This window comes from Temnothorax longispinosus, chromosome 8 (assembly GCF_030848805.1).
Source record: "Temnothorax longispinosus isolate EJ_2023e chromosome 8, Tlon_JGU_v1, whole genome shotgun sequence".
Lineage (NCBI taxonomy): Eukaryota > Metazoa > Arthropoda > Insecta > Hymenoptera > Formicidae > Temnothorax > Temnothorax longispinosus.
Window position 1 is genome coordinate 5,328,941 of NC_092365.1, and position 13,351 is coordinate 5,342,291.

General features: G+C 39.6%; 1 protein-coding gene across 4 annotated transcripts in view; it reads right to left on the bottom strand.

Annotated features, from left to right (window-relative positions):
- Positions 1-13,351, bottom strand: part of LOC139817433 (cell adhesion molecule Dscam1) — a 166,033-nt gene that overhangs the window by 32,930 nt on the left and 119,752 nt on the right. For all 4 annotated transcript variants that reach the window (XM_071785522.1, XM_071785520.1, XM_071785521.1 and 1 more), the window contains exons 7-9: positions 11,859-12,108; positions 2,900-3,044; positions 1,510-1,772 (exon numbers count right to left, since the gene is read on the bottom strand). In XM_071785522.1, coding sequence (XP_071641623.1) covers positions 1,510-1,772; positions 2,900-3,044; positions 11,859-12,108 — 658 coding nt within the window. The remainder of the gene's footprint in view (positions 1-1,509; positions 1,773-2,899; positions 3,045-11,858; positions 12,109-13,351) is intronic.

A 13,351-nucleotide genomic window follows, 5' to 3' on the forward strand; every position in this document is an offset into this window, starting at 1 on the left:
AGTTCTAGTATTTTGACAAATGAATTTTGAATTTTCAAAAGACATAGTTGCTTTTAAGAAAAAGTATGCAGATGCGTGTTGCAAATTACATATTTTTTCTTAAAGGAACTATGCTTTTTTTATACCAATTGATTCGTCTCATTATTCTGTGCATAAAAGTATTAAGGTAACATTACCGAAAACTTGATGTTTTACAAGATATTTTGTATTTTATGTCAAAATACTAGAACTTTCAAGCCTTATAATTCAAAAATTTCTTAATGAAAAAATACTTTCTTATAGTGTTTTGGAAAGCCCTCGAGATAAGCTACAAGAATATGCAATAAAAAGTAGGTGGTTCTATTTAAAAAATTAAAGGTGACCTTTACGTGACCTTCAAGCAACTATTTAAGGTGAAACTAATGACACCATCTTATGTACCCCTTAAAACCATACAACTTTAGTCTAAAACATTTTTCTTTAAAATGTTGCGTTTACGAATAAATCGGGTGATACGGGTGGTCTGAGACACCCTATATATAGGTAATTCCATGTCAAATCGGACAAGAATGACTTCGTATTTTTTTAATAAAAACTTTTTTCACGTGAAATATAGGTATATATAAAACAAAGAGATATATATCGTTTCTTCATAAAATAAATAATATGTACACTTCCAGAATAAAATGGAAAATAAGATAACATTATTTAAAACATTGTTTTAAATGTACTTTTTGGTAAAAAAAATAATTAAACATTTCAATTTCTTATAACAATTGGAATTTGCAATTTTTTGTAACAAACTATTTTTCTAAAAAAGATTGTCTTCTTTTATAGCTTTAAGATGTTTTGACATTTTTAATGATTTCTCTACGACAAATATAACCAGAAATATTAATTTTTAAAGTTGACGACTGCTTCGAAAATTGAATTGTTTATAATTTCCATAAAAAATATTTTTGGACAAACAAAAAACAAAAAATACGTACCTCTTTATTTTATGTATATTTTACGTGAATAAAGTTTTAAATTAAAAAATAAAATACGAGGTCATTTCTTGTCCGATTTAATATGGAATTGCCCATTTAAATACATTTTAAAAAAGCTATATCTTGCATTGTTTAAAAATGCATTGTAAAAAAGTGCATTGTTTAAAAACATATAATCACAAAATAATAAATCATACTAAATAGTAAAAGATTTTTTTCAAATTATTTTTTTACTTATTGTTAGAATGTTTTTAGACTTTATCTTGACTTGTTAGAAAAGAGCTAGAACCTAATCTACTTATTAGAATCATAAAAATTTCTCATACAGAGATCAGATTTTAGTGGAAAAAAATAAAGCAGCGTTTGCGAGTAATCGTGTGTAAAACCGTCTAAATGTTTACACGAGCAATGGACCACGCTGACATCGTTTCGATTAATCGAGCTAGCGATATATTTTTCGGTAAAAAAAAAACCATAACGTCGAGTTTCTTTAGAAATGGATCGAATGGGAAACTGTGATTGAACCACAACAACGACGAACCTTTCTCCCAGGTGATGCTGGCGATCGGGAAGCCTGCAACGGGACACTTGATGACGGTCGTCTCGCCGGCCACGGCGGCGTAGTTTCCCATCGTTCGCACATGAGGCAGCCCGTAAATATTGAGCCGGGCGGCGTGATGCGCCTTTGCGACGCGGTTCACCGCCGAGCACCTGTACTCGCCGCCGTCCTCCACCCGCACGGCACTTATGTTCACGTGGGATATCACGTCGCCGTGCACCGTCACGTACTGGCCTATCATGAATCTGCAAGGAAATCGGTTTCACTAATTTATCTGCCAGATATCCACAACAATTTTCTATATCGGCGAGAAAACCCACTCCCCGTTCGCGCGGAGGAAAGCTCGATATTGTCGGTGGTCCGCGCTAAGATTCTTTTGTCGTTCGCTAAATTACATGTCTAGAAGAAATTTCTAGAAGTAATGAAATTTTTTAGGTCTCTCTTGTTGTTCGCTAAATTATATATTTGGAAGGAATTTTCAGAAATAATAAAATTTCTTTAGATCTCTTTTGTCGTTCGCTAAATTAAATATCTGGAAAGAATTTTAAAGAATAAACACGTTTCTTTAGATTTCTTATTGAAATAGATGTTACATTCAAAGAAACTCTACATACATATAAGAACACAAAGTGTGAGAATAAATTCAAATTTATTATTTTCACAATGCAAATGATCCTTTATACTCGTCATTATTTCGAGTCAAAATCAAATTAATACATTAATTTTTGTTGTAAGTTATATACCCATCACGGTTTGATTTTTACAATTCTTTTACCAACTGCAGGGAATCCATTTCTTACGTTGATCCCACATTACGAGAAAACACTCTTCTCGTAACGTGATCCCCCTTTCCCGACAAGATTATTCTTATCGCGACTCGCCGCCGGCGATAATAATTTCGCCGGCGAACCGCGGAAACGCGAAATTATCTCATCCCCGTCGCCCAGTTATCCTCGACTTATGTGAACGCCCGTTAAATCCATCGGAATCCGGCCCGGCTTTTAAAAACGTCCAGACTGAACAGCGTGATTGGTAATTTTCCTCTCAATTGGTTCAGAGAATCGAAGCCCGCGGGGGCCTATATCGAGGCTCTCCCACGAGAGCCTCCGCCTGCGCCGGATAGAAGCCCCCCGAGCTTCCACAACGATTTCCCGACGATCCCGCGTAATACCCCGGAGTTAATAACCGCGAATAATCTCTCTCCGCGTGTGCATCGTGTCCGTCGATTTTTGATGCCATAAACTTCCGTCCGGCGGAAGAAAGAAGGTAAAGAGCGGTGGATCAAGTTACGGGGATACCGCGTGCCCCCCCCCCCCGTGTATTTCCTGTCTTCCGACGGAGAAGTTTGCGCGAGGAAAACTGCTTGTCCTACCTGTCGTTTTGCGGAAGAGGAAACCCATCCAGTGTCCAGGAGAAGTGCGGCGTAGGGTTGCCCATCGCGATGCACTTGAGCGACACCGAGGGACCCGGCTGCATCGTCTGCTCGATGAACTTGTACAGAAGTTGTGGCGCAGCGTCTAGAAATTCGCGGTTGTCGAAGAATAATTCACTGGTAAAGTGAAAACCGTTATCGAACAAAAAATATGTGATGAAGTTGTGAGATCTTTTTTTTTTCAAAACTCGGTTATTGAATCGCGAGAAAAAGGACTCAGGGTTTTCGTGGCAAACTTCATTTGAGTTCCTTATTTAATCATAATTACGAATAGGGTGGTACGAATATCAAATTGACTCTCAAAATCTGGCAAATTGGTTCATATTTTATAACCAGATTTCTAGCTGAATTTCTTACCAGAGACGCGATTATAAATACGGATATAAATGCTATTTGAGGCTGATTTAATTACAGTCTTAATTATCTATAACGTTCAAATCAGAAAATGAGATCGCAGTAATTTCAAATATCATAAAATTAATCCCTGCTTTAATTGAGTTATTTACATTTGTTTTAATTGTTATTAATTGTTATCATTATCGCGATATATTCTTCTTAGTCGTTTTTTATCGTGCCCGAGCGTTGTGATCCCTCGGGCTGATATCTGTGCGTCAGATAAATGAAATCTACAATTTAACGCCGATTCCGACCGGCAAACATAGAGAGGTTCTCATGGCAAGGGATAATCTCGGTGGGTTGCCATTGCCTTCCAAGAGGTACGGCAATCGAATAAAAGCCGACGATTTCGGTCGGATTTCAACTCGGATCCTCATTAGAGCAGCGCACATCTCATCTCTGCCCCATCGCGATATTATCTCGTTAAAAAATACTTATTGTTATTAAGTTTTGAATTCTTACTTGATAAATTGGCATTTCTACCTGATAAATTAAAGAGTGAGTTTATTATGAGTTTTGTCTTATTATTAGTTAATCTATTTCCCGTTATGAAATACATTTTATTTTGCAATTACAATTTAATAATCAGTTTTAATCACAGCGTTTTAATATGTATCGATTGAATTTTTAAAGTAACCATCAATAACTGGAGAAATTGCGATTTTACAATAGCATCAAGAGTGTTTACTTTCGCTCGCTGGAATTGCGTAACAATATCACCACAAGTAAACCACATCGGTTGTGCAACCAGTTGCAGCTGTAGGAATTTTGAAATTGCGGCGTGCTCCGCGTAGCAGTGCGTCTAAATCTACATATAGCTACCCCTTATACGCTACCCTACATATACGCACGTAACTCGCGCAACTGCGGGAAATATTCAGGGAAAATCTCCGTGCGATAGTCGGGATTTTCTTCAAATTGTCGTCGCGTGGAATAAGAAGGCAAGAGAGAAAGAGAGAGAATTTCTCAAACCACTATATACTCGCCCAAACAGACTCGCGTCTCTAGACAAATGCCGCAAATGCGACACCGAGATAAACTAGAAAAATCGTGCAACTACGACCAGAAGATTGTATAAAAATAATTTGTCAGGATTGACGACGATAATCCCGTTACAATCGATTTCACTTCGAAACCTTAAGCCGCATCAATTCGATTGATCTAAATCAGGGATCGCGATTTTAGTAAAACATCGACGAATCTTTCGGGCGATCCCGGACCCATGGTAGTCGCCGCGAGCTAACTATCGCGGGGAATGCGAGTTAGCTTCCGCCGGAATGTCGGGGTCCCGCCTGAGTCAGGTGCATGCATCCAGCGCGTTGCGCATACGCGCATCTCCATGCACAGCACGCAGCACGGGGGGGGGAGACAGTGCGGGGGCCGGGGGCCCGCCTGCGGCGGTCATCGCCGTGGAAATGGCCCTGGGTCGCCGCAAGGCAGCGGCGGGCACGTACGGGGCGGAGGGGGGGGAGTATTACGCACGCAACATTTACATGACAACCCCAACGGTGCGCGCGGGCGGAACTATCGATCTGCGGTTTGACGCCTGAACTCGAGTGCCGCCCGGTGAATTAACCCCAAATTATAGAGCCCGACAATAACCCCGAGCGCGCGCGGATGTTGCACAGAGCGGCGTGGCCTGGGGCCTGGGGTCGAGTTGATTCGAGGCGGTTGTTTGCCCCTGCGGCGTAAATCAGAATATCCCCTTCCCCGTGCTCTCGCGCATCGCGCGTGCCACGCCCCGCATTCGCGGGCCCCGCGTTCCGTTCCGTTGCCCGTGAACTCGGAACCCCGTGCGTCGTCGTCACTTGTTGTCGACGACAAGCCCGACCGACCGACTTGCGTTTTCATCGGTCAATCTGTGTCGGTATACGTGACGTAAACCATAGATTTTCAGTGCTGGCGGTGAATATCGAAACGCAGCCTGGACATCCAGCAGTGAAAACAATTGGTTGATCAATTTTTCATCAATTTATTTTCCCTCTTCATTTTTCAAAAAAATATATAGTATTTCTAAATATTTTACCTATAAAAATAGGTACGCAGAAAAAAAAGAAGTGTTAAATCAACACTGATAGGCATACTTGTATATATGCAAAAATATTATATTCTTCTTATGAGAATTTTAACTTTTTATTTCAACTTTTTTCTCTTAAATTATATGAAACTTTGTTTAATTATATAAATGACTTCATTCAAACACGTCTTCGTTCAATGCAATATAATCTCATTTCAAGATTATATATATTCTTGCGTATTATATACAAGCATATCAGTGTTGATTTGACACTTCTTTTTTTTCTGTGTATACCTTAATCCTCAGTAGTTCTAGTATCAACTTCTCACATGGAACGAAGGCACAAGCTTATATAACTTTGAAAGGGACAGCCTTGTAAAAGGTGTCAGCCTCAATTTCTCCACACGTGACAGTCTGACACGTCTTTCTATTCTGACGTACGCCTCGACCCCATTAATTTATGAAGACAGGACTGAACATATAGTAGCGTAAGACGACACAAAGTTAAGTACATAATTAATACACGTAATGATGATTACTGCCCTTCGTGACGCAATTCCGGACCTAATTCCATCAAGCAAAGATACGCGCGACCTACTTCCGGAAAGCTCTTCATTTTCGCTCGTTTATAACTCGAGAACTGTGTAGAGAGCCTTGACATTTTCATTAAAGGCTAATCAACTTCAAAGAACCTATCATTGAAATTAAGCTCGCGTTGCGAAGCTCTCGCTGCATCATCCTCTGCCGGCGGCGCTTCCATTTTTCTCGGCGCAACACGCCGGCTTCTCATATCTCCGCGCTGTCAATATATACGCGCGAAACGTTTCCATTAGTTTTGGCGGGGTTATACGTCGATCGCTGTGTGTATCGCTTTCATGCGCGGCGAATCGGTATAATCCTTGACAGATTTGCAGCGACAAGGACGGCCCGACAACGTCGATTCCGCTATCGACATCCGTTCGCGCGACTTTGTCGCGAGCGATTACTCCGGGCCGGGCTATTACACGGCCGGGCTTTGTGTAATTAATGCATGCAAACAACGCATGCTGCGTGCAAATTCATTGAGACCGATGATTCCGACGCACCTCTCATTATTTACCTCTGTGCCGATTCGACGGCGCGCTTTCAACAAAGTGGAAATTTGCCAGAATCCGGGGCCGGAAAATAATTTAACGCTCCGCGTGGCCGGCCTGGCTTCGTATTTAATATCGCGTTATCGTAAAATTCACGAGCGCGTAACGAGCGCAAAGTATCATTAAAATGTCGCCGATATAGAGGTGGCGTCAGACTCCTGGTGTCAGTCAATTGGAAATAAAATTTAAAAAGTTGCTGCAGCTGTTTCTGACATTTGTTGCGCTCGTGAAAGAAATTAATTACGATACTAATAAGAAGACTTTCAACTGACGAAAATTACAACTGACGAAATCACGATTAAAGTAACGCAAGCAAGAAGTCGTTTTGAGTTATATCTGTACGACAGCTAAAGTTGCAATAAAATATATGTTATCCGCAAGGTGATTGCAGATAGGTGTAGATTCAGAGATTGTTTAGGAACGTGAGTGTTCTGTAGACATGCACAACACGATATTCCGTTTCTCTAATCTAGTAAGACACAGGGCATCGCTATATATATAATCCAGGATTAGTTAACTCCCGACTATCGGTGCGCAACTTAACCCGAGACCCTACATCAACGTCGCTTAGTACTAACCGCGATTTAAGGCCGCCTCCCACCGTTTGCGCCAGCCGCCTGGCGATCCAGAAAGAGACGGAAAATCGTTAAGTGAAATTAATTAACCCAGATTGTCGACGCGCCGCAACGCTGCGGGAAAGCTAAGCGACGGTGCGCCTTGGGGGCACAACTACGATTCTTCATTATTATTATTAGTTTCTTTTAAGAGACACTAAAAGCGCCTCCACGAAGTTTCCGACCTTTTACGGACGGGGGAACCCGCTCACCCGCGCGATTTTACCCTTAATCGAATGGTGCGGCGGTTGGTACCGATTAGGGCGCGGAAGGCGATAAAGTGATGGAGTGGGTTCGATTCGATATAGTAGTCGATACGAAATTTCAGTTAAGCAGTCTACCAAAGCTGGAAAAATGCCAGCGACCTAATCTTCGGTTTTTCATTTTTTTAATGTACACTGTCGGAAAATTTGTGTTAAATATAACAAATCACATGTCCCAAACGGTCCACTCAAATTTTTGTGTTAATTTAACATAATTTAAATAGTAACACACCGATACTATGTTAAAATATTTCAACAGAAAGGAAATCTAGTTCTGATCGTAATTAATTATGTGTACAATTAACATAACTTTTATGTTGAAGTTAAAATTATTGTAAGAATCAACACTCTTTTTCTGTAAATTTTAACACATTTAATAAATACGTTCAAATTGTGTTACTTTAACATATTTTTTATATTATTTTAATAATTTTACATTTTTAATTTGTAAAGTTCAATTAACATAGTAGGCATATGTTAAATCTACACATGTATGTGTTGATTATTTTACACAAAAATTTTAACAAGGACCTTTTTTAACAAAACTACAAAAATTTTCCAACAGTGTACCCTTATGGTTTAAGATCATTTTTTTTCGAATAGTTAAAATATAATATATAAAATAATATGTATTATAATATGTATATATTACATATAACATTGTATTTATATATTATATATTCATATATGTAATATAAAATATATGAATATATAATTTTCAAAATTACACTGCAAATCCAAGTGTGTTATTTTAGTCGAAGATCTTCTTACACATTTCTTGCGTTTTAATTTAAATCACGGTTATTTAACACGATTGAACGTATTAACTTACAATTTAATATGATTAAACGTGTTGAATGACGTAATTTAACACATGAAGAAAAACGTAAAAAGAGCTTCTGTCTAATGTGTCATTTTTAGACGTTTATGTGTGTAAAAATAACACACTTGGATTTGGAGTGTAGTGTTAAAAATCGAGCTGCAATAATCTCGAAAAACATCTTTCTTATTTTACTTGCTCATTTACTTTCATTATTGTACCTATGTGAAGCAAACAAACGTCGACCTATAATGTATGAAGCGTGAAAATGAAACTGGCAGCAATCCCAGATAGCACAGTTGATCTTTATGAATTCATAAAGATCAGATTCAGATCTTTTTGAATTCATAAAGATCAGCTGTGCTATCTGGGATGACACAATCTCTAATTTATGTAAACGCGAGCACGCGTTCGATTCCGTACAAGATCGATCGTTCGAAATTACAATCGCGGGAGGAACTATACCGCTCTTACGAGGCGATGCTGATTCGGTTACGATTCTCATTTGGCTCGCGTTCAAAAGTGCCTATTTCGTCGCGAATCAGCAGTTTCCCGCGTAATTTTGCTGGTCCGTTCCATTGTGATCCCTTTGTTCGATCGAACGAAAATCGTGAAAATACCGAGGATTCTATTCCCTTTGCGTATCGTGGTTTTTCCTACCTAGCCCCATCAGCCTTCTCAGTTCTACGCACGGTTTACGATCGTTATGGAACATCGCTTCTTTGATTCTCTCCTTTTGTTAACGTATATAAGAGGATTTACCGGGCCGTCCAATTATTCCGTATTTCGCGTCGTGACGACGACAACGATGATGATGACATACACGTTACACTGGCAAATCGCATTAAACGCACTCATAAATTGCTCAAAAAAGTATCGCGCACGGTAATGGCGATGGTTCTCTCACGTGAAACGAGCAAGTCGCGCGAAAGTCGTGCGTTTCGCAACTCGAGTAAATGCGTATGAATAGATATACGGCACTTTCGAATATATTAATATCGCGCGAAAGAGTCGCGACTTACCTCGCAAATTCATATCGCATCTGAAATAAATTATTTCCTCTTTTTGCGGGGGAGGGGGGAGAAAAAGTCGAAAAATGCCGGGTGCGCTGCCGTTGCTGCTGTTGGCGATTTAAAGCACGATTCCCTCGTTTCATTGCGCCGCGTCCCACTTTTCGAATGCCCGCCGGCAACTTTTTCGCCCGGATATCGTTTAATTGCGATAAAAACGATCAGTGGAATTTTCATATGTTCCATTTCCGAAAAGGTCGAGGTATTTCCGGAATTTCGTTTTCGAGCATTCTATATATAGGATGTGACGCTCTAATTATTAAACGCATTGTGAAAAAATAGCCGGATTTGGATGGACCGCTCGAGTTAACGTGTAACCTATCCTACTGTGCGTTAAAGGAAGTCGTGAGGAAAGCTGAAGAAACGTTAATATATAACATCCCCTCAAAACTTGTCGTCGATTACAGTAAGATATTCACTTTAACATAAAAGATTTATAATTCATTGAAGAAGTTTTGACGCGTTTGCTTTCAACTTTTCTCTCCTCCTTTTCATTCAGAATTTAAGAAGCATAAATAAAGAATTTCGAGCGCCGGTGGATAAAGTCTTCGAGATTTGCGGGGGTAGACCTCTGCATTTTTTAATAAAAAAAATTCTTGATTCTACGGTTGTGTTCCGAGTCCCTTCGAATATCCGCGACCCGGCTTTTTACATCAGCCGAGTGTCTTCATTTATAATCTGTTTAATCCAAACGAGACAAAGACGGCGGGGACTAATGTGCAGGTCCGAGAGCACGCATTCATTTTCGCTCGCTTCGCGCGCGCAGGCATCTTAAGACGGTCGAGAAAGCGACAGCGGTCGTTTAAGGTAATGGATTATGTCGCGCGAAAACGCCCGCCCGTCGTCTCAACCGTTTTAAAGACGACAATGACGACGACGACGACGACGACGACGACGACGACGACGGAATATTCGTCCGGTCGCCATTCGTTTCCGCTCGCGCGATACTCGCTCCCCTTCTTTTCACCGGCCATCCTCCTTCCAATCTCTCTCCGGTCGACCAACCCCCCTGACTAAGACAAATAGCGCGTATTTATTTCGCGGCACGCCGGCTAGTGGATTTCTCCTTTCTCCATTATGCATCGCCCTCGTTAAGCATTTCTCCGCTTTTTCCTTCTCTTTCATCTCCCTTTTTGTCCCGAGGTTCGCCCGACCGCGTTTCTCCGTTTACCCCGTCGATCTCATGCCACGATCGGGTTTTCCTGGCTTGCGCCCTTATTTTTCCTTCGTCGATCCATATATCGACACAACACGTCGATTCGCGAGAACGTTCGAATGATTGCACATACTGAACAAGTAAAGGACTCGACAACGGAAACGGAGAAAGGAACGATATACATTCCCTAAGAATTCTTGTCTCCAAATAACATTATTAATCCCATTAATTTATCTAACGTTTATCAATTTTTCTATAATTTTAACGTCCTTTATATTTTTAATGATTCTAATTCAAGGACTTTTTGTTGAATATTCTAAACAATCTATTGATTGAAAAATTTAATTTTTATACAAAAATATTTCTTTTCACGATAAATGATATTCTTTTCGCAACTATAAGCTTAGTTAGCATAAAAGAATAAGAGAAATAATTAATGTAAATTATAATAAATTAATAACTTATCCTTTAGCTGTGACTTTGACATAAGTTGACTAATTATTATCCTTCCATACTTTTCATCGTATTCGCGGGTAATTGAATAATAATAGCTCGATAATAGCGCGGTGAATGAACGTCGTCCATAATTAAAAATACGCCGTCATTTAGTAGCATAATAAGACGGCTTTCGGACAGTGTATCTATATGTATTCAATGGAACTATACTTTATAAAGCGGCCGGTAAAAGGTCGCAAAAAGAGGATGAGAGGAGACAAAACTTTGGCAATAGAGTTTTCCACCGTCGGTTAATGGTGTACCGGTAATAGCCTTAATTTAGCCTTATTATTTCCTGGAGGGAACTTTCACAAAACTTCGCCAAAGTTGCGCGGTATAGCGCTCGCTCGCATTCACGCTAATCCATTCCGACTTTCGCGTATAGTACTTTAAATATAATACTACTACAATATCTCGAGTATATTCTGACTTCTTTGTCTCAAAAGCAGAGATTAGAAGAAGATTATTAGAAGAAAAATGTAAACAGTTGAATCGCATCTGTGTACACAATCAAGGCATCTTAATTATTTAATTAACAAAGATTAATTTCCTTAAACACGCCAATTTAAAGTCTTAGTATTTAATACATGTTACTTAGTTTGACTTGACAAAAATGTATTACGAATATCATCCGTGTACACAATCAAGGTATCTTAATCATTTAATTAACAAAGATTAATTTCCTTAAGCACGCCAATTTAAAGTCTTAGTATTTAATACATGTTACTTAGTTTGACTTGGTAAAAATGTATTACAAATATTTATCATACTTTATCTTGCGATTAATATTCAATTAATTTACTGCGACTTATTAAGCACGATCTATATCCTTTTTAACGTAAATCGTCCAATGAAGGATTATATATAGTGATTTAATATTAAATCGAGGGACATAAGGGTAATGCGTGAAAAATAATGAATCGAATGAGTTTTACCTCCCAAACGTAATTCGGCCGTGGCCTGCACCATTTCGTAGTCATTTTTGGCGAAGCACTGGTACATCCCTTTGTCGTCTCTCACGATAGAAGATATACGCAACGTCGAGCCGTCGTTACCCGTGACTTTGCTCCTACCCGATGATCCCTCACGCACAGGAAGACCGTCCTTCGCCCATGAGATCACCGGATGTGGCTGACCGGTGACGGAGCACTGAAATTCCGCGTCCTTCCCCAGGTCTACGGTCACCTAGAAACACGAGAAACATATATGGATTAATACCACGCGACACACAATGCGACGAAATGTAATATAATATTTGACTATAATCTGCGGTACAACAGAAATATGATATTCGGAACGTAATATAATATTTACGATTTAAAGTTCGTTATACGTGTTACACGTGTGTGTGTAACGTGTGTGTAATATATTAAATGTGCTGATGGCATTGTAAATAAACTGAAATAAACGTTAAATCATACTTCATTGTGCGAATTGCAACTGCAAAGTTTTAATTTTCAAAAATAAAATCGCGAAACCTATAACAAAAACCATAATATTCTGTTTGGGTATCCCGAACTCTGTGGCAGGATGAAAAAACTTTTAATCATCAATTATTCACTCCTCATGCAATTAAAAAATTAACGCAAATGCAATCTCGATGCGGACTCGCGCGTCTCCGGTACATCGAAATGCGTACGTGCCGATGAGGAGAACGCGAGGACACAGTCGCGTCGTATATTGAATTAGAAATTGGACGAACGCGCTCGTACAATTAACCCAAGTGGCCCGATGGAATTTCCAATCTCGCATTCGGAAAGCTAATTTAATCACGCGCCCTTTGACCGTCGCGCTCCTCTCCTTTAAAAGTATATCAACGTAATTGAGATGCAAATTAATGAAAAATCTGGCTTTTACGGCTTTTGAACAGTGCAGCAGAGTTTGTTTCCAATTTAAAAATGACATAGCAACAAAAAATTCAGTGTACATTATTCTTCAATATTCCGTCATATTCTCAATATAATTTAAAAAAATCATCGTTTATAGAAAATTAATTTTTTGTATCCCGTATATTTCGATTATTATATTATACATTATTTAAAATATAATATACTTTTAAACCTATTCTAAAATCAATTCAAATCGCTGTGATCCCGTTGGCATAGCCGATATTAATCGCGACAACGATCGCCCGAGATCGACGTTCTACGTTTAATTGAAGTCTTCCTGGGATAGGTAGGTATACGTAGATGAGACCCCGTGTACCGTCAGACAAGGATACGCGCCAGGAATTCGCGGAATAATATAGGGTGATCCATTAAATCGGCCTCCCGCCGGAATTTCCATATCCATCTTGAGCCGCTTAACTTGACGGCGATCGAACGCAGATAGGATCCTTTGATCCGGAGTGGAATCGGTCTTGCGCATTATTAAGGACGCTCGTTTACTCCAAGGGGAGGAGGGGCGGAGGGGAGAGGGACACGCAGGA